This window comes from Branchiostoma lanceolatum, chromosome 2, assembly GCF_035083965.1.
Source record: "Branchiostoma lanceolatum isolate klBraLanc5 chromosome 2, klBraLanc5.hap2, whole genome shotgun sequence".
NCBI lineage: Eukaryota > Metazoa > Chordata > Leptocardii > Amphioxiformes > Branchiostomatidae > Branchiostoma > Branchiostoma lanceolatum.
The window spans coordinates 7,829,112-7,851,176 of NC_089723.1; the positions used below are offsets into that span (position 1 = coordinate 7,829,112).

Genomic DNA, 22,065 nt, shown 5'->3' on the forward strand with positions numbered 1-22,065 from the left:
CACTAGGAGTGTGATTCGTCAGACTACTATTGAACCCTACTATGATTTTATCCATGTCGATGTCAGTCAAATTGTAAAAGATAATGTAATCAGTTTAGCGGTGTGTGTGCATATAGCAAACAATCTTTCGTTGTTTTGTGAATGGTTGGGTCTTTACATAAATGGATGCAGACAATGGTGTGACAGTTAACCAGCTACTCACAAGGTAGTGGCCTTCCTATTTGTCTTTTTCTACCAGTAATTAAAATTTAATTCAGCTTTCAAAGCAAACACCAGTTCTCAGTATAGGACACAGATATTTTCTTGTACTTCATGCATGCGATAAAGTGGTCCAAATAACTCTAAATTGGCAAGAAGAAAACCAACAAATTGACCATGAACGAATATTCACCTGACTTTAATCCCTTCTGTTTAATGTGTGTATCAACTGCAGCACCATACCACATGCAAATGAGGCATGTGATCATCCAATCACCTTAGAGCTTTCTTCCTTTCCACTGAAAAAGACAATTTCCATGACAAAAAGGAGCAGCTTAACAAAATCTAGCTAGCATTTCTACCGGATGGGTGAACATTCACTACTTACTACAGTATGTTTCAAAGGTACTACATACAGAAGAAGCTACCTGAACCAACATTGCAAGTTATATATAATTGAAGAGATTCTTGGTCTGATGTGACCTACCATATAGTGTCACAGTCACAACATACTGTTTGTTGCAAACTGCACAGATAGTATGCACTGGATTGGACAGCATACAACACATTGGTAGGTAAACTACTGCTAACAGCGATGTGATGTTTGACTGAAAACTACAAGCTACAAGCACTTGCACTAATGCAAAGGAATCTAGTTTACAATACATCCTTAATGTCTGTAACTAATCATCAAGACTAAATTACTACATTGACAAAGGCTATATTTGCTATACATTGTTACTTGCCTGTTGATATTATGAAATTAATTTATGGAAACAAAAGTGCATACAAAAATCCGATTTCAATTTTCACAAGTAAATGTGCACATACAATGTATGATAACATGGTTAAACATTTTCCTTTACAAATCCTAGTAAGCACATGTACATTAAAGATTATATACATATCTGAAGTCCCAGGGCACCATAGAACTATCATACAACAGAAACAACATTTGTTCAGTCACATCGATATCTTCACTGTCAAAAGACACACTAACAACAACACATCTCACACAACACATGTATGTGTAGACTTTTAACAGTTCAACTTGCACCATATCGGAACAGCAATATAGATACATCACAGTGAGAATGTTTTTCTACTACTAGCTCCAGTCTGAAGCGCGGTCTACAATACTATATCCTAAAAACATTCTCTTTCTCACAATGTTCGTCAACCTTTTAACATGTTCTAGTAGCCTGTGGAGTGAAATGCAGTACAATTCTGCACGTTGACATACATTTTACCAATAAAAGTATCCCTGCGTCTATTGGGGGCAAGCATGGGCCTTTAAAATCTTTCGAAGCATTGCCACCTTTTCCAAAAGGCTCGATCAACCTTTCCACCAATATGTGTAGCATTTTGTGACATCACATTCTTGTATTACATCTGTATTTCACTTGGAGCGTGTGTCTTTCTGTTTCAACTTTCAAGTACACATTTTCAAAAGTAAGGACCGGCGAATGTGACTTCTTATTTCTCAGAATTTTACATGAACATGATGCTATGCAGCAATGAGGGTGATCATGTGAAAACATAAAAATTTATCTAAAAAGACCTCTTTCTGGAAAATTACCGTAACCTTTGGTCTGCTGCAAAGTCAAAATTGTATTGACCTCTTCTGTACGTTTCTTACAACATGTGTTGTGCGGTTAAATTTCTTGGACCCTATTGCATTTTCTGCCATTTCCATGTATGTCCTTGTGTGTTGTACATTTCTCTCTGGCCAAAAGTTTAAATGGGAGAAATTCATAAAAAATGTCTAATTCATGTGGTCGAAAATCTGCAAAAAAACTTTGAAATTCATAACTTGACCTGAAAGTTTCTTATTGCTCATCCGGAAGACCGCTTTCAGCAAAAAAAAAAAAGGAATATTCTTTAGAAAAAAAATCAGCTTGCAACTTTCCATGTACAACTGCCACATACATTGCTGAGGACCTTATACCACACACTACTGAGTGGTGCCAAGGGAGCCCACTATGCATTAACGTTACGTAGTCGCACATCACTCTCATCTTTCTCCACGCCTTTCTCGTTGGTAGCACTGTTGGACTTCTTCTTACTGTTACAAGAAGAAAGGGGAAGAAAACATCTTAGTCTTCCAATCAATTAGAACTTAACACGTCCTTCAAGGTTAGACATCCAGGTAATAAGATAAGCCAAAAGACAGTTACTCAAGTAACTGGATAAAATTTTAAAACAGACGCTGTCTTTCGTCAGTCACTGATGAAAGACAACGGATGGCTGTCTGAAACATCTGACTGCTTCAAAATCTTATCAAGTTGCTTGAGTAACTGTCTTTTGGCATAATCAGAACTTTACCCATTCAAAACATCTAGTAGTAGGAAACTTGAAGTATTTTTTAACAGGAGAGACATATAATACCCTTGCTCATCACCATCATATTGATCTAGCTATTGAAGGTCAAAGTCTTAAGCTATACTAACTCTCATTGGCACAACACCTCTGTCCTTCTAGGATACTACATTTTGTATACTTGATGCTTTTAAACTGTACATGTATGTCTTTTAGTTTTACACATGCTGTTTCATTCTCAAGTGAAGCACAAAGTATACAAATGGAAGGAACAAATATTAGATGTACTTACACAGGAGCATCATCATCATCATCTTCTGTAAATGAAAAAGGAGAAAATTAGGATTATTCAATGTTGCCTTTCTCACTACAAGAGACCCACATTAGAACACTATACTACACTGTCCAAATACCTGTCTCAAAGTCTGTCTATGGCAAAAGCTACTTTTCCCAGACTTCCTGGGGACCCACACACTTTTAAAACTAATGTACACTGCTATCTCCTTACTTCTAGAACTTAGATCAGTGCCTGGTATTGACAAAATCTCACCTTACACCGAACAATGGAAAAAAACCCAGAAAAAAACATGCATGACAACCTTGAGCACACTTGAGAAAATGTTGTTTCAAATCATTTTAACGATACATACACGTACACACACACATTATATGCATATATATATATACCTCATAACTACAAATTACATCTAAATGATGAACATGCAGTCCATAAGCACATAACAGTTCAACCTGGAAAGATGCAAATTAAGAAATGTGGGCGGAGAAGAAAAACGTGAACAGTGAAAGTTTTCTGCCATTGTCTGGCTATGTAGTTGAAGGGGATATAAGTACTGATGAAGTAGTTTCAAGCTCATTTTATACCAGGCTATAGTAATCCAAAACTGCATGAATTGAATGACCTTTGACTGTAATGGTAAGTGTGAAAACTAACCAATGATATGTCATATGTCATACGACAGGAAAAAGAAAAGTGGATTCATTTCACGGCTTAGGCTATTTAGGGCAGTGTTTCCCTCAGACTGACGGCCGTAGGCCGTCCAAGGAGGGCCAAAGGCGCGTGGACTGAAATTACAGCGGTAGAAATACGTTTCTTTCTCAAGTTTATCTTTTTATATCCTGGTAGAAATGAAACTGTTCAATGGCTGATCCTTCAATACAAATTCTTATGAGGTTTTCGGCTTTCAATTGTGCTACGCCCGCGTTCGCAGGACAAGAATAGTTAATGTACACAATGTAGAAAAAATATGACAGAAGGATGCTTGTATAAAAGACCAACTTGCATCTTGAAAAACGAGTTTTTAATGATTTCAAAATATGCGAAAGGTGCCAACATCTATTGTTTTCAAGCATAACAATACCAAACAAACATAGGAACGTGATTTTTTGACGATGGACGGCGTCCTTACGCCCACAGCTTCAGTGGAAAACACAAAATACCGGTGCAAATTTTTTGTTTTTCTAACGGCTTCTTGGCAAAATGTGTGTCAGAATTTTTCAGAGTGGACGGCCTCTGTCTGCGTTCAGGCCGTCCCAAGCTAGACAAGGCTGTCATTTGACGGGAAGACGCCCCTCTGGCGGAAACACTGATTTAGGCTATTCACAAGTTACTGTGATAAGGGTTAATGTATGTGTGTATGGCAAATGAAATCAGTACACTCGCAGCAGGCAGAAAAAGTACACAACACCATGCTGAAAGAAGATAGAAGGCACCTCGACCAGGGGAAACGAGACGTTGGACCAGCGCTTTCCTGACTGTCCGGTCTATCTCTATTACTGCGGGAAGTAGAGGCACCCAGGTTCAAGGGAACTGGCCAGGCAGAAAATGATAGCAGAACAGAAGAGTCATGTGTGAAATGTTCCTAGTCAAAGTAAACCCCAAGGTAGACAGTACATATATAGGCTCACAGACTTTTTGATATCCCAAAGCCATAACGTTTTTTTGTGTGTTCGATAACTCCGCATTGTGCCATATCTTTCTGTACCCCCCTCCCAACTTTGGGGTTCACTTTGAAAGGCAACAAAAATAAAAAAGGGCAAGGAAAAAACTGAAACACATAAAAGGACAAAGAGAAAAGTACATGGTGTATGACAAAACAATTCAGAGGGCAGCACGTTTAACAAAACAGAAGTGAAGAAAGTAATTGTGCATGAATAAAGAAAAAGTCTATTACTACCCTGGAATCCAGAGCATATGTACCGCGCTCCGAGTTACCCGGGCCTACCCGTCCGCACCCCCCGAAGATCTACCCCGCCCCACTATCCGCTAGCCACCCAAACTCCGCAGCCGTACAAAGGCCGTTCCAGAGTATTGGGTAGAGCGGAGCCTGTTTGGCTAGCGGGAAGTGGGGCGGGGTACGTTGTCAGGCCAGCGGGAGGGTAGGTCCGAGGAAGCTCCGGGTGCGGGCCGGTGTAGGTCCGGGGAAGCTTGGTACAATTGCTCTGGATTCCAGGGTAGTCTATTAAAGGCCCTATAAACCAAGTTTCCTCACCGTCATCGGCATCGTCGTCAGACTTCCTCTTCTCGAAGTAGAAGATAATGGCCACCAGAAGGATCACTTCAACCAGGATGCCTAGGAAGGGCCACAGAGCTGCAAGGCGATCTGTAGGAAAGACACAAAGTGGATACATTTAGAGAGAGAAATGGTTTATTGTTTCATGATCATATTAAAAAAAGCCATTGCAGCACAAGTGCTGAATTGCAGCCTTTGTACAAATGTCCGTCTTTTACATGTACTCAGGACTTAAAAGGCATTACTCATTAAATAAAAGTGTTTCAATAGGATTATACGTCTACGATAAGTCCATCTAAAACACATGTAAAACACAGACATTCAGCAGCAGTCGTTTAAAAGGCGAATGCAGTATGGTAATGTACTGTTTGCCATGCGCTGTGTACGACACTTAAACTGTGATAGATTGGTACTGTTTCTGAGTGTTCTGTTGTGGACATCCGCCCTTCGTGATGGTAGCCAAGCACGGTATCTGTCACTACCTATGAGAGACCGAGCAAACTTTAGGCCAAGTTCGTCACGTCTGGCATCTAACCTAGAAAGGCCAGTGATGTCCAGAGCCGTCTGGTAACAGTCGTGTTCGGAGCCAAGAATTGCTCTTAGTGATCGTTTCTGCACTCGTTCTATCTTCGTTGACAGATCTCTGGTCAGCCCAGGATGCCATATCACGCACGCATACTCCAGGACAGGCCAGATTTAACTACAGGATTGAATCTCTCACACTTTCAATATAGTAATGTAGAAGCCCATTAAAGATATATTATCTGGCAACAAGCAGTTTGGTGGGATTAGCTCGACAAAACCACTTGAGGTCTCATTCATGAGTTTTTCGCCCCATAGGTTTAGATGTTATAGTACGTGTTTTACATGGCCGCGTTCGTAATGAAGCTATAGGAAATGCACCAAGGTCATTCATTCTATGTTGAGCACATTTACCCTAGATTAAGTGAAAAAATTGCCAACTACCAGTAGGCATTTAAATCTATTACGAACTGCACAATTGTACACCCCGCAAAAGGCACTTTCCAGCTGTAATTACTAAGCGGATGACCGCATCACTCAAACTGCAGGGCTGTGCTCATCCGACCTCGAGCACGGCTGCAGAACTTTACCTCCTGATTTCTTCAGCTACAAACAAGCTTTCATCAATTTGACGCTTGAGATCAGCTGGGCTAGCTAAAAGGGATTTTCCCACCAATGTGTATTCATGTGAGTGAGTTATTAGGGATGTCCCTGTTGCTCAACTGGTAGAAGCCTCACAGTTGAGCCCATATTTCCAATTAGTTGGTAACTTGGAGACCCCAACTCAAGTCTCGGAGTCAGGACATCTCAGTAGGGGCTGCACTGTGCTCGAGGATGTTAAAGGGAAAGGGCTAGCAAGTTAGCAACCCCTCCCAAGGAAACTTACTGCACTGTAACACGAACCAGACTGTTCAAACCAACCAATTACCATACACTGTGTGACGTCTGTAATAGTTGTTCTGTTATTTTAATTCTACCGAATATGTGCCGTTTCGTGTGAAATTGATCTGTATTGTTATAGTTGCGTTATTTTTAAACTGATGTGAGTAAAACGTACTTCAGCCACAGGGCTGCAAAGTTTTACATGAATAAACCATTCATTCATTCATGTGCCATTAGGTGCTACAAGGGTCTGAACGAACATACGTATGGCAAATCACTCATAATCTTTATTCGTATTCAGATCATACAGAAGTACAGATACAGAAATTCGAGTATAATGACCGTGCCTTCGCATGGATTTGTTTAGGGTGGATGACAGGTTGCGAATCTGAGACCCACACACTTTGGGCATCCGTCTTCTCCAGTGGCACCAACGAACATATGAATGAGTGAGTAATTGACTACCGGTACATACCCTTTACCCTCAGCAGAACATCCAAGGTGGCCGAGCCAATGCTGTTTTCGGCACTGCAAGTGTAGGTTGCCCTGTCGCCCATTTCCAAGTCGGTGATTCTGAGGTTTGCTGCACCATCATCATCCATGAAAAGGCTCATTCTACGGGCAGGATTTACAAAGAGGTACATTGTCAAATTTATTTATTTAGATTTACCACATTTGTGGAAGGATTGACATAACAGGTGAACTATCACCTTTTCAAGATGTCATCCCAGACCAGACTGTAAGGTTTGGACCATCGCACACCGGGGCATGCCCCTACTCTTTTTCGAAAGGTGTGGTGGGTTCTTTAATGTGCGCGGGGTGTGGCTCTCCCCAAACACGGGACCTCCATTTAACGTCCTATCCGAGGGACGTTCCTAACCCTAGATGAGCTAGGTACTCATTTACACCTGAGTGAAGTGAGGAAAGTCGTGTTAAGTGCCTTTCCCAAGGGCACAACGTCGGGGCGCAAGTCCGGACATGTCACTGGGCACACCGGGATACGAACCGGGGACCCATTGTTTGACAGCCGAGTGATCTACCACTGCGCCACACGGACGCCACACAAATGATGGAACAATGAAAACTAAGCAGCTATGTAATGTTTCTAAAAATTACTGAAAATGCAGAAATGTTCGCGGTGGTTTTATGTTCGCGGTTTTCGCGGCGACAGTTTCACCGTAAACTTGAAACCACCGCAAACATTTTTGTGTAATACTGTAACAGTATGTGACTGTAGCGCTACCGCGACCTTAAAACCACAGCGAACACTCCATTTTCGCCTTAGCGCGAAATAAATACCACATGAACTTAAATGCATTTACAGTACAATGACAGATGCAGAACACAGCACATCATCATTATCAGGGCTCGAAATTCATTTTTGGAAATAGGTGCACCCAACCAAAGAAATGACGTGCACAGAAAGAATTTTGGGTGCACCACATAAACTTAAGTTGAATGTCAGCAAAACATAAGTTTAACGCTACTGCCTCTCTTGAGAAATCTCAACCAAGCAATACATCAAATAAAGTACGCCAAAAGGTTATATTGCTTTTTCTGATACTTTAAAATTTCAAGAATATTCTGTATACTAGTCTAGCATACAAGAGAACCTTTACTGAATAGAGTACAAAAATATCTATGTGCACCCACAGTCAAAAATTATATTAGGTGCACAGCTCCAATTTCGGGTGCACACAGGTGCACATGCACCCAGTATTTCGAGCCCTGATCATGCTCAAGAATATTGGCCTGAATAACTTACAAATCTAGTAGATCAAAAACATTTTATATGAGTAATCTTGTATTCAAAATTTTTGTGTCACCAATAAGACAGCAAAAGATTACCCTGTGCAACTTTTTTGTCCTTGGACTCTTATCCAGTAAGCAGGGTTCGAAATACAATTAAGCAACTTGCAATATGCAAGCGATTTTCAAGATTTGTAAGTAAAAATAATTTATGAACTTGCAATTTTGCCAGTTGAAAATACAGGGTGTAAACACCGGCCTGTATGCACTGCGAAACTTCCAAAGTTTCAGCCTCAAAATTCACCCGGTACGTTCTTAATCTTATTTTGGACGGTACGTTTGGGGGCTCTGCTAACCAGGGATCCCCCTTAAATGGAAACTTTAGGTTTTTCTTCCCATATTTCCCAGGTATTTGTGCTCATATTTCGCCATTTTGCCAGAATTCAAACTCTCAATCTTCTAGACCAGGAGCACGATCGGTAGCCATTATCGGTAGCAAGTAAAGAGACAGACTACACTGCATCCATGTCTCCCACTAGACCTAACCTTGATGTCGCGTGGCATAATAGCAGGATGTTTTGCTCTGGGTTCTAAGTTTAAATCCCCTGACATACCCAAACGGTGTGCCCTTGGAAAATGCTTTTTACACAAATTTCCTCACTTCACTCATCAGTTGAAAATAAGTAGTTTCAGTGAGGGATGTCCCTCGGATAGGACGTTAAATGGAGGTTGTGTGTCAAGCACGTAAAAGAACCCACCACACTTATCAGAAAGAGTAAGGGTCGGCCTTACCAGTGCGAGTGGATCAAATAGATCTGTCCGGAGATGCAGCTTGTACTCTTCAGTACAACCCTTTTTTTAATCTATTGGTTCAGCATATGTACATGTCCATGCCAGGGTTGCCCAACTAGCCGGAGGCTATTACTAAGGGCGAACACATGTGTGGCCACAGGACTGTAGGTTTTGAACCACTCACACCGGGAAGGATCCCTACTCTTTTCTATAAGTGCGGTGGTTTCTTTAACATGCTTGAGGTGTGGCTCTCCTCAAACACGGGACCTCCATTTAACGTCCTATCCGAGGGGCGTCCCTAACCGAAGCTAGGTACTCATTTACACCTGAGTGAAGTGAGGAAAGTCGTGTAAAGTGCCTTTCCCATGGGCACAATATCGGGGCATATCAGTGGTTTCGAACCCGGAACCTCTCGGTTGTGGGCGAAACACCCTACCTATTGCGCCACACGATGTCAATGTACAACCCTGGAGTGTTACGCCCTGAGGCAGTTTACTGGGGGTATGCAATACAAACAAAACAAACAGACAAACAAACAAACCTGGAGCTCGTATTGGTCAGCTCCTCGTTGTCCTTGGTCCACATGACAGTTGGTGTGGGGTAGCCTTCAGCAATGCACTTCAGAGTCACCGTCTCGCCTTCCTGGTACTTCACCGACTTCCTGAAGTGGGAGGTGATCCTTGGGAACGCTATGGACACAGAAGGAATTATATTTTATTTAAAGGGAGGCTAAAGTTAAATTTGAAAAGTCTACTATACTTCGCTAAATATACCCCAAAGTCAAGTCCTCACTTGCTTTACATAAGCCCGCCATAGTTCAGAGCTCCCCCGTCATTCATAACTTGGGCCCTTCTGACGGCTACTCGCCAGATGATCAAATTAATCAATTATAATTATAAGGTGACAATGTGTGACGTCAGGTCTCGGCATTTCCAAGCCAAAGTGAATACGGCTTTTCGATTTAGCTTTCCTGAAGATGGATTTAGAGGAATTTTCTGACCAATCCGAGGGAATCGAGGAGATAGTGAGCTTTGAATTCGGAAAATTCCTCGAAATCCATCCTCAGGACAGCCAGATTCAAAATCCTTGTTCATACTGAATGGGAAATGCCGAGACCTGATGTCACACATTGTGACCTCACAATTGATTAATTCAATCATCAGGCGAGTAGCCGTCAGAGCAGCCCAAGTTACAAATGACGGAAGAGCTCTGAACTGTGGCGGACTTATGTAAAACAAGTGAGGACTTGACTTTGGGGTATATTTAACAAAGTATAGTAGACTTTTCAATTTTAAGTTTAGCCTCCCTAGCCTTAAGGACAAGAACAGGACAGCAAACAGTTACTCAAGCAACTGGATAGATTTTGGAAACGGTCAGACGTTTCAGGTAACTGAGTAACTGTTACCTTGCGTATCTTATTTCCTGGATGTCTAACCTTCATTGTCGGACAAAAACATGGGTTTGCAAAGAATTCCACCACGCATGTACATAGGATACCTAAGCTACATAACCAGAAAATATAAATAAGACAAATCTATTCAGCAACTGTCTAAGGTGATGTTTAAAAGAACTGCACAAGTCATGGTTTAACTTCAGTGTGTTAAGAAGGACAAATATTTTTTTCTTTGCACAAGTCAAAAACTGTGCTTTCGTGATTGTTCATGAACATTTTCAGAGACATATTTCTTACATCCATTTCATTGTGTGAGTTAATGCATCTGGGGATGAAGGAATTTCGAACAAAATGTGTTGGCCAGCATCTAGGTGTTATTAATATATACCATATACGGTGATGTCACGGCTGTCTGTGACAGTGCCTCCACTTTGGACATTGAACTTCACCGTACAGGTGTACACTCCACCATCGCTCCCACTTGCTAGGTTGTTCTTGAGAAAATAGTTGGGCTGTTCGGTGCCTGTAAAGAGAAAAAAATATTTTACACTGTCACAGAGACATATATACAGCATTATCACGGACACAGACACATCTTCTGAACCAATCTTAAAGAACATGATCTAGAAGATCTAGGGGTCCTGAGTTCGATTCCTGGCATTTCTGGCTAGACATTGTGTCCTTGGGAAAGGCACTTAACACAACTTTCCCCACTACACCCAGGAGTAAAAATGGGTACCTGACTTAGGTTGGGGAGGTAAAAGGCGGCAGAAGGAGACGGATGGGCTCCACCTTTTAATACAGCGCCCTAGACACAGTGGATAACATTAACAACCTCTTTCCCCTATGGCCTCAAAAAGGCTATTGGACTACCTTTAAATTTACCTTTATTATAAGTTTATAGGACAAATAGCAATTTATCTATTACGGCAGTTGAGTACATCGTAAGCTTAAGATTAGACTGTTCTACTAAGTCTTGTTCTTTTTTCTGCTTTATCTTTAATCACATCATGTCATATGCATTCAACCATTTTGACTAGACAGCTAAAGTGTAACTTTGGGAAAAAGTGTGCCTTTAAAGTTTGAAGTTGTTGTGTTACGCCGAAAGGCACTTTAACCATGGCCAACTACACAAATACGGATACGCAATTCTTGGACAGCTTATTAGGACCACTTACTGCCATCCTCTTTTACTTCAACACCGTTCCTTGTCCCAAGTGTAATTTTCGGAAAAAGCGTGCTTTTGACGTTGTTGTGTTTTGCTGAAAAGCACTTATACCATAGCCAGCTATACAAATACAGATTCCCAATTCTTGAACAGATTATTACGACCACTTACTGCCATAATCTTTTACTTCAACACCGTTCCTTGTCCAGGTCACAGAGTCCACTGTCAAGTCTCCCCCGGGGGCACTGACCTGGCATCCCAGCTCCAGGGGTCCTATCTGTGTTATGTTCACATCAGCTGTCTGGTTGATGGCAACCTCTGAGGAAGCAGATATGGAGTGAATGAATGAATGAATGAATGAACTTTATTGCTCGACAATCGTACATGGTACAATGTATGGCATGAAATCAACAATACTATAAGGCTAATCTATCCTACTATTCTAAGTACAAAATATTATTGAAACCAGTCATGTATGGGTAATTCTGTCTCGCTTTTGGAATGATTTATGGAGGAATTGACCTATGTAGATGGATATAGGAGTCGGACATGACAACAGTACATAGAAAATATCGCTCTGTGTACCAGATAGGTTTAAGTTTGTCTTTAGTTAGTAGTAATAGTTTGTAACAGCGCCTCTCTCTCTTTATTAAAAGTTGGGCAATTCATCACAAAATGAAATTCATCTTCAATATTTTCATTACATGTGGGACACAGTCTCTGAGTGGCTGGTGTGTTGTGGTGTCGACCCTTTTCAATTTCTAAGCAATGTGCACTGATTCTCAGTTTTGTTATGCTATTTGCAGAAGTGCTTTTGTAGTTTACTGGAATTTCTAAGTTCTTCCCTCCAGCCAGAGAGTTGTGTCAATCCTGTATTACTCCGAGTGGGTACCCTAAAAGAATCTGTACCCCAACAAATTAACGGCTGCACGAACGCATGTTTATATCGGTGGGAAATTCCCTTTTAGCCAGCCCGACTGATCTCAAGCGTCAAACTGATGAGAGCTTGTTTGTAACTGAAGAAATTAGCAGGTAAAGTTCGGCAGCCGCGCACGAGGTCGGATGTCCACAGCCCGACATTGTCAGTGATGCGGTCGTGCGCTTTCAGCTGGAAAGTGCCTTTTTTTGGGGTGTAGCTAAGTGCAGTTTGTAATTGCCATAAAAATAAAAGGAATTGTAATTTGTATGCCAACTGGTAGTTGGAACTTTTTTCACATGATCTAGGGTAAATGTGCTCAACAGAGAATGAATGACCTTGGTGCATTTCCTATAGCTTCATTACGAACGCGCACATGTAAAACACGTTTTATAACATGTAAGCCTATGGGGGGAAAAAACTCATGAATGAGACCTTATGCATGAGACTGTCTATACCAAACAAGACTAGTACTGTAACAGTAATGGCGCAGTCATATTCGTCAAATGATTTTGATGTCGTAGAATTTTCAAGCAGGTTCTGAAGGAACGAAATGGCAACAAGGATCTAAGCAGCATTTTCAGTAAAAAGACAGATGAATTTACACAGCACAAGAATGCCCTTGTTTACAATCATGCGACGCGACGGTCGTACCATGAATGAGACTACACCCTTAGGAAAAGCGACACTTCCAAGCTGGTACTTATAACATGAACACATCATAAATCTGGCACAATCAATTACATGTATGTCATTATGATTTTGATCGTATTTTGTTATGATCTGATCATGAGTCAGGGACTCGCATGGATTCATTTATATTGTCAAGTGGCTAGATCATTTGCGTTATGGCAACACATACATTTGAAATAACAACACATAAACCTCCCTGTCATTTTACTGAAGTATGCAACTAATCTCCAAGCAGATCTCCACGGTGCCAAAATCGTACAAGCTAGCCAGAGAAGCTCCAGTCAGCCAGAGAAGTTGTCAGGCACCTTACAAAAAACTCCTTCTGCCAGTTGGATACGGTCTTTGCAACCGTTGGGTCTGCTTGGAGACTAGTATGCAACCTGCAGCAGATGAAAAGATTCACCCCTTTGAGAGACATCTCAAGAGAAATCAATGTAACCACGCTTCTAAAGGACTTACTTGCATAGACGTTGAGATTAGCCTGTGCTGTTTCCCACTTGGTAGGCTCAGACACTGGGTTACTGCCACGGGTGGGGTCGTTCGATGCATAACATTTGTACGAGCCAGTGTCACCAACCCTCAGGTCATCAATACTGACGGACAGAATGGATAAATACATTATCAGTTTGATCTATATATTCCACTTTAGGTGCAAAACTTTGCATTTGTCAAAACAAATCAGTATAAGACCAGCTTCATAGGCAGTTGGAAACATAGATACATGTAGACATATGTTACAGCTATAAAAGCAGCCTAGCTTTAGTTTAAAGCTGGAGTTGCAACCAATAATTATAAGACTTCTCTTGCAATTCTATCAAACTGCTAACAATAAACTTTGTTTCGTTTCAATGCATCCTCATTTGAGGTGAAGCATGATGATTTTTCAAGTAGCTAGTGGTAGTGCAATGCGGCTGCGCTACGGCTCGCGTTTTTGGCCAAGCACGCCGGGTCACCCCTACTTTTCTAGATATGTGTGTTGGGTTCTTTTACAAACTTACCTGAAATTACTTTTCGCAGCCCCAGCGGTGAGGGTAGTTGCAAAAGTGAAGCGGCTGTCGGTGGAGTCATCTATGGGTGTCACAGAGCCCCCTGCTGACTTTACCCACACAATGTCCAAGCTGTCGTCGCCACCAGTTTTCTGGGCCTCGCAGGAAAACTGTACGCTGCCATCCTCAAACGCATTGGTGCCCTGTGGCGCTGTGGTGATCTCAACTTGAAAAAACATGGGGGAAAAAGGCAATCAGAGAAGGCAGACTTCAGCCCCTTACCCATAATGCTTTGCAGCCCGTCCTGTCCCGCAGACAAAAATATCACTATTATCAGTCCGAAGGATATTCATCTCTCTATTTATTTATTTAATTGACCAACAAACTAACATGCGCATGGAATGGCTTGTGCCTCCCTGGATGTACATTTGTATGCTGCATTGAGTACTAGGATCCCCAAAAGCTTAACACACATGTACACATATACACATGTAGGTATAGTCCTACACAGACACGCTGAAATAAATACATGTACTTTGATCCTTTCCAACTGGTAATCCTGTATAAGGCGCACTTTAGACCTACAATGTTATAAGGTCGTACGATCATCGTCGTAGGCGACGGTTTTCTTTAGACACACGGTCAGGAAATATCACGGGACCCCCGCGGCGCAGAATTCCATTGATGTGCGCGTGTGACTCAAAGTGAACTCTTGCGCTCAAATTCAAAATGGCGGGGGAACCGCTTGTTTTCGTCAAAAGATTAAGCTTTTACTGACTTTGCAACAACTGTTGCCCTGCAGATGAGACGTTGAGAACGGTGCTCAACAAAGAAAGAGATTGAGGCTGGTACAGAGACGGACGGGATTTAACCCGAGTTCGTGGCCGCCGCCGGGGATGTCCCGGGTATCGAGGAATAGGGGCATACTAGAGAAGTAGCCACTGGTAGCAGCTCGTCGCGCCGGAATAACCGGTTTCGGATGAGAAAAATATGTTTCCATTGCTAACTGCATGCATATTTACAAAGAAAACGATAGAAACTTTCCTTCCCGGACAGGAAACAGCACGCTGTAGGCTTATTAGCATATCACCCACTTCCGTCGCCGGCGACGATTCTTCTTTAGACGAGAAAAACACAGCCACAGGCCCCCCCGCTGAACGTCGTGCGACTGGGTCCGAGGTGGTCGCACGACATTTCGAGGATTTCCCGTTTATTGCCGTCGTACGATTGTTTTGATCGTCTTTAGACGGCCAAAAAATACCGTCGCCGGCGACGTCGCCCACGACGATGATCGCACGACTCTAAAATGTCGTAGGTGTAAAGAGGCCCTAAGACTTGTGGTTGACCGCGAAATGATGACGAATGAAAAGAGCTGTCAATGCAGATTTCATCACTACTGTCTGTTACGTTTCAATGACATGGAATTATCATCTACATATCTACTATGTAGTAACTTAGGGACGGATGTTCTGAAAATCTGTCATGATGCTCTGCCTATCACTATCAATTATGGAGCTGCCATATAAAGTACAAGTTACAACAGGAACTATGTTTAGTGAAACAAATTCCTTATTGCACCAGACACAGGTTAACAAATGGAGAAAGACGAACTGCGACATCCCAAGGACATTCAAAGAGACAACTCCATTAATTATTAACTGCCCTTAACGATCAATCTAAACTGCTCCAGGAATATGCCTAACCCTCATGAGCCATAAGAAGGAAAACGATTACTCTCCAAGCAAAGGTTCGGCTCTGGCTGGATCTTGACATGTTTTAGGCTTTTTTGTCGGGCTTTCTATTTTGTCCCGTCGCCAACTCAATGGAAAAATAGAAGGCCCGACAAAAATGCCTAAAAACACGTCAGAACCCAGCCAGTGCCAAACCTCTGCTTGGAGAGTAGGAAACGATAGAGATAAACCATGCAGATGATAATGATCAATTAAGGTGTAATACAAATAGATAATCATATACGTAAAACTTGTTGTTAGTACTGATACATTGATAGACTGTCTTCTTTAGATTTGTGAAATTGTAGCTACAGCACTTGCAAACTTGTAAGTTGTAGGAAAGGAAAGGTATCAAGAACCAACATTATTTCAGATCTTAGTTGTAACAAATGTATATTTGGGTCTTACTCTTAGTCTAACTCCCTCTACTTAAATGTAGGTTGTTGATATAAAGGACCATTTTAACTGCCATGAAAAATCAAAGATCCTCATATATTTTTGCCAATACTACATACTACAATATGCACATGCAAATATGTCAGTTACAAATTTCCCAAGGGAGATCTCCATTTTCAAATGAACTAGTACAGGGGACACATAACTTATTACTAGCTGTAAAAGGAAGGTTACCTTGAAGCATACCTGGGCTCCCATGGGTAGATTGAAATGGGTCAGTGACCAAATGTGACACACAGTTATGTAATATGAAGGGGAAATTGTTTCAGACCTTGAACAAATCATTTTGTATCAGAATAAAAGTTTAAAAAAATGTTACCTTGCAAATGATCTAAAAAATCTCACACTAGGGTTCCACAACCTCATACCTTCGCCAAATGATTTTAACCTTTATGACTGACGTATTTAGGAGTGTTTCTCATCAATCATAAATCATAAAGAAAGGGTTTATCATTAACCCTTAAAAATGCCAAGTCACAGACAGAAATATACAGTACACATACACGTACCACAGTTAGTGCACACATAACAAGAAACAAAGAAGTCCAACTATTCAATATTCTAGAGACATGCACCAATTACAGAAATGAAATTACTTCAGCTGAAATACGTCAGTAACACCTGACAGCCGAGCAATTACTATGTTATCAATTTAAAGCAAATGATGGAATGCGAACATGACGTATTGTCCCTCATATTTATCAAAACAAGGACAGAAAGGTGAATACGCTAAAACTCAATGTTTAGACAACTGGAATCATCTTAGCATATGAACTAAAAGACTTTTAAAGGTAACCAAAGTAATATTAATGTTAGGGCCAAAAAATGGAAATGAAAAAAATGCTGAAATCTTTATGGTAGTGACATTTACTAACATTGTTTAGCACATTTGCATAATAACTTCATACTTTTAGGATTTTGAAACCGCGCAAAATCATGCCGTATGATAATCCCCTTAGTTTTGCGAGCCTACAAAAACTCTGGCCACGATTTTCAGTGAGTTCTCACATCACAACAACGTCATATTTTAGCACCATGGACGTTGCTATACATTGTGACAGTGTTGTTTGAACTAATCATGTATAGAAATGACTAAATAAATTGACTTTCAAAATCCGATATTTCGGACCCTAATATTGCTTGGGTTTCCTTTAAAGCCATCATCATGAATTCAGGACAATAAGGATACCAGTAGCTTGCATATATAGCTTGGGTTACTTTGTCAATGAAAAAGGTAATTTTGTTTGAGTGACCTAAAGGTTAGCTATTCCCGAGAGAGGTACTGATGCTAGGCTTTAATGAGGTGACATGACAACCAAAGTAAGTGGTATGGAATGTAATCACACATGAAGATACACGGATGTGCCTTATAAGGTAATCCATAAATCCCGGCCATGGTTTGGTTTGTCTCACTGGATTATATTGTATCTCGCCTGCTTGTGACAGTGGTCTAAATACCATACAGATTTCTTTGCTGTTCTAGTACAACTATGTTGCCATCTGCGGTGAGGTAAATAGTGCCCACTACATCTGGATTAGCAATCTTTGAGGAAGTACCATACACATTACATAGATGCCTCCCTTATTGTTGGATGTTCAGATCTTTCATGAATTGATCTTGCTTACTAAACAACACAGCAACTAAATCATACATATAGAATACAACACGGGGTATTCCGTATCACCTGAGGTACCAGCCCAACCGCGGGTAGGATCGCCCGACGGTCGTAGGCCTACGGGAGGGCTGGGACCGAGGGTGATGCGGAATACACCGTGTTGTATTTCATTTATGTCATACCCACCCGAGAAAACACACATTTCAATGTGGAATGCGCCAGACGTTGAGGGAGTTTTGTGTCCTTGAACAAAAAACTGTAACAACATTGATTCCAACCTCCGAATCCGGTATTCGAATTTCGATAGCGGCACAACCGGCGCGCTCAAAATGCATTCTAAATATTCTATGAAAGCCTGTGTGATACAAGTAGAACCCTGTGCCATACGGAAAATTATCACACAGTCCGGAACACCTGTATCGAACGTTTTCGCGGTCCAGGTATGAAATAAATGTATATGTACGCTGCTTTTTAAATCTTTACAGGATACAGAGCAATAACAGTATGAACAGCTTCCTTTAAAAATCAAGATACCATTTCTGCGTCCAAGGACAATGCTACAGCGGAGACATATACCACCTGTGGCCTGTTTTCAAAGGTCTAGAATCCGGACCCTAACCTTGTCCCTGTTCTCAATACAGGTATGTACATCCCACATGTACAACAGCAGAAGCATGACTTCACATAAAGTGATACCCGGGTCTAAATGCTTACATTTTGGGCTGCAATTCTTTCACTAAACATTGCAGATGACTATTCGTCTAGAGTCTTGGTGAAAGAATTGGAGCCCCAAATGTAAGCATTTAGACCAGGGTATCAGGAAATTTTGTTAGAACATGTATTAGGATTTCTTGAAAAGATAAACATCAATTTCACAAGGTTCCATATAGTTATTTGAAAGAATGGAACCTTTTCTTGCGTTTTTTTCCCTCTGCAAAATAAGTCCCCAAATGGTCTGCTGTTGAAACTGGCACAAGATTATTCTGTCCAGGCACTGCTCATCATTGTCTCAACACTATTGGTGGATGAGCTCATTTTAAAGAAAAAAATTAACTATCAGTATCATAAATCAATCTACATTCTAGGCTTGATACCACATACTCTGAAACGTTTAAATGAAAAGGTTTTTTTATATCAAAAGTGAACCTTTCAATGATAAGAAATTATCTGTGACCATCAAAATATTATTTTGACACGTCTGTCAAAATGAAGGTAAAACTATCTTGTCTTGTATTGATACATTCTCTAGTACTGTTGCTTTTGCATTGTAACAATATCTTTTACACAAAATTAATTAATTCCCAGTTGGGAAAGGTCAGAGAACATCGCTACACTGGAAGTACATTTGTAACAAGCAAAGTCATCGTGTCTCGAGCGTTGTTCCATGCATGTAACGAGCAAAGTCGTTATATCAAACGGGACCGGCCGTTCGAACATAGAACGGCCGATCCCGCTCTATCATTTGAATATAACAGTTGTTTGAGAAATTTCAGAATGTAACGAGCAAAGTCGTTGTGTCTCGAGCGTTGTTCCATCATATAACGAGCAAAGTCGTTATATCGAACGGGACCGGCCGTTCGAACATAGAACGGCCAATCCCATTCTATCCTTCGAATAAAACAGTTGTTTGAGAGATTTCATCGAGTACGGTTGTGTGCTTGAATTCTCCGACCTCTCATACATTCATATGTACTACAGTACATGTATCATGGTTTGCATGCCGTTACTAGAACCATGTCAGCATGACGCATCTGCTGAGATAAGGCTGGGTGGGGTGCAGATACCAAATTGGTCCATGAATTTCTGACTACTCTTAGAAAGGCCTACAACTGTTATTTCTTATACAGTATTTCGAGCTAACAAAATGAATTATGAAGCGACACTCCGATTAATTTTGCGGACTTGATGTTCAAGGTTGTATGCCCCTCCCCTTTTTCATCAGACAAGCCAGTACCTGACGCAATATCAAGAGGTTCCGACGCAAGATTTAACAGATTACACTGCATGTTCACAAATTTTGTGGGGAGTATGATCAAAGCCCCAATATTTGTTGTACTTTCTTACAGGCAATGATACATAATTGACACGCAGGAGGAATAACAAGTCACAAGTGTCCCTTGGTCACTTCTTCCCGATGCCCTCCCCAAACACTTACCTTGATTTTGGGCTCTGCAAGATGCAACAAAAGCCATCAATAAAAGGCTAATAAGCAGTTTTGACTTCATTGTACTGCTCTCTATAGTCGCCTGGTCCACAAAATATGTGAATTATGCGCCTGATTTGGTAGAAAAGGCTCAAATTTCGTGATAAATACACGAACAAATCGCCAAAATCGAACAACCAGACGAGCGGTAGGTCACGTGACCGTGACGCTTGATGACAGAGGACGCATGCGCACTTTTTAATGACGTCATATTCCAAACATACTTTGACTTTTGACCTACTTAACGGTTTCATCACTTCTTCTCTTTCCTCCCTTTCCTTTTCTTTCCGTCGATCAATTCAGACAGCATCGCCATAACGTGTTCTTAACATTTTTCAAGCAGATGTTAGGATGATAAATCTTGCCATTCTCTTTTCTAAGTTTGTTTTACCTTGTTTCCTTTTAATTGCTAAATATTAGAAATAGTTGATTGTTGTGTGTCTACAAATTGCCATATATTGTACCCGTTACAACTGTTGCGCAATAAAGTTCTTCCTCTTCTATAAAATGTTTCCTTCTTTTCCTTTTCTTTCCTTCGATTTATTCAGACAGAATCGCCATAACGTGTTCTTAACCTTTTTTAAGCAGATGTTAGGATGAAAAATCTTGCCATTTTCTTTTCTAAGTTTGTGTGTTACCCTCCATAAACTTGCTCCATTTATCTGACAGCCGCCCTACCATTTTCTGCTTGGAGCTAGTAACGTTAGATTGATGTTTCCATCTTGTGATTACAGGTTTGACGTATGTCATTGCTTTAGTACGATTGTGATCACGTGGTCTATGGGCGCCGCCATGTTGTTACGTAGCAGTGCATCAGCCAATGATATCTAATTTTGTCACTGTGACGCAAGTCATTCCTCTTACTTATTCATCGCCTTTTTACTTATTCATGACATCTGTAGCTCAGATACATCTTCTACTGAATATATAATAGTCATATCAATATTAATTTGGTACCTTTTTACAGGGTCGTCACTATTGCTTATTCATTACATCATCTGCTGAATATTTAACATTATCAATCATTGCCATCATTCAATATTCATTCATTCGCAGTTCAAGCTTTTTGTACTGTCTAGGCCAGCCAGTCTTCCCACTAGAAATACCACCGACTAAGCTGGTAACTTTTGTTTGTGGGTTAACACTACATGAAAATGCAGTTGAATTGATGCTGAATAGAGATTAACCAATACTAAACTGGTATCAATTAATAGGCAAGAAGATAAGTTTTTTTACTATCTTGACGAAATCCACGTTGTTAGATAATTAACATAGATAATTGATATATTCATGTGTAGTTCTGTCTCTGATCGAAGGTAATTAACATATTAATAGAAACTGCTATAACACCTCACTGGTAAAGGAAAGGTGTTTCATCTTTAAGTCATATGTACTTATCATTATCATCTTTATGTGTATTATGTTAATATGGACATCATTTGCATAATTTATGCAGAAACTTCATATTTCCCTTATGCTAAATGCTACACATGTCATATAAGAGGTGAATGTCGTTGTAGGACAGGCGAATACAATTGAATGTTCAGTATGCTAATTATGGCATCATTTGCATTATTAATGATTTATGCAAAATCTATGTTTTCCTTACAATAAACGTTACAGATGTCATATTGGAGGTGTAGGCAGCTTTAGGATAGTCGAAAATAATGGAGGAGCATTATGCTAATGAGGGCTTCATTTGCATAATTTATGCAGAAAAGTTATACTTCCTTTAGGGTAAATGCTAGGGATGTGATATTAGTGATGTGGGTAGCTTTAGTAAAGGTGAATACAATGGAATGTATGTTATGCTAATGAGGACCTCATTTGCATTATTATTGAAGAAACTTCATATTTCCTGTACGATGAATACAACGGATGCCACATTGGATGTGTAGGTAGCTTTACTAA

At 40.7% G+C, this 22,065-nt stretch overlaps 1 protein-coding gene across 2 annotated transcripts; it reads right to left on the reverse strand.

The window, feature by feature from the left end:
* Positions 1-394: 394 nt before the first annotated feature.
* LOC136427329 (neuroplastin-like) lies at positions 395-20,343 on the reverse strand. 2 transcript variants are annotated; one of them, XM_066416142.1, is made up of 10 exons: positions 20,107-20,343; positions 14,162-14,375; positions 13,623-13,756; positions 11,726-11,872; positions 10,775-10,909; positions 9,535-9,682; positions 6,928-7,067; positions 5,028-5,138; positions 2,810-2,831; positions 395-2,263 (listed from the first exon to the last, which is right to left on the reverse strand). In XM_066416142.1, exons 1-10 carry the CDS (start codon positions 20,174-20,176, stop codon positions 2,179-2,181), a joined length of 1,206 nt encoding a protein of 401 aa, XP_066272239.1. In that variant the 5' UTR covers positions 20,177-20,343; the 3' UTR covers positions 395-2,178. The 2 variants fall into 2 exon arrangements, with proteins under 2 accessions (XP_066272239.1, XP_066272238.1); XM_066416141.1 differs by having other exon boundaries at positions 2,810-2,834.
* Between the last annotated feature and the right edge of the window lie 1,722 nt (positions 20,344-22,065).

What these genes read in the sequence shown, in the direction of transcription:
- LOC136427329 (XM_066416141.1), bottom strand. Translation starts at nt 20,176, where the DNA reads ATGAAGTCAAAACTGCTTATTAGCCTTTTATTGATGGCTTTTGTTGCA. An exon ending in CTGACCAATACGAGCTCCAG is followed by an intron (nt 7,068 to 9,534) that starts GTTTGTTTGTTT and finishes TCCTGCCCGTAG; the next exon opens with AATGAGCCTTTTCATGGATG. An exon ending in GATGATGATGATGCTCCTGT is followed by an intron (nt 2,264 to 2,809) that starts GTAAGTACATCT and finishes TTCTTGTAACAG; the next exon opens with TAAGAAGAAGTCCAACAGTG.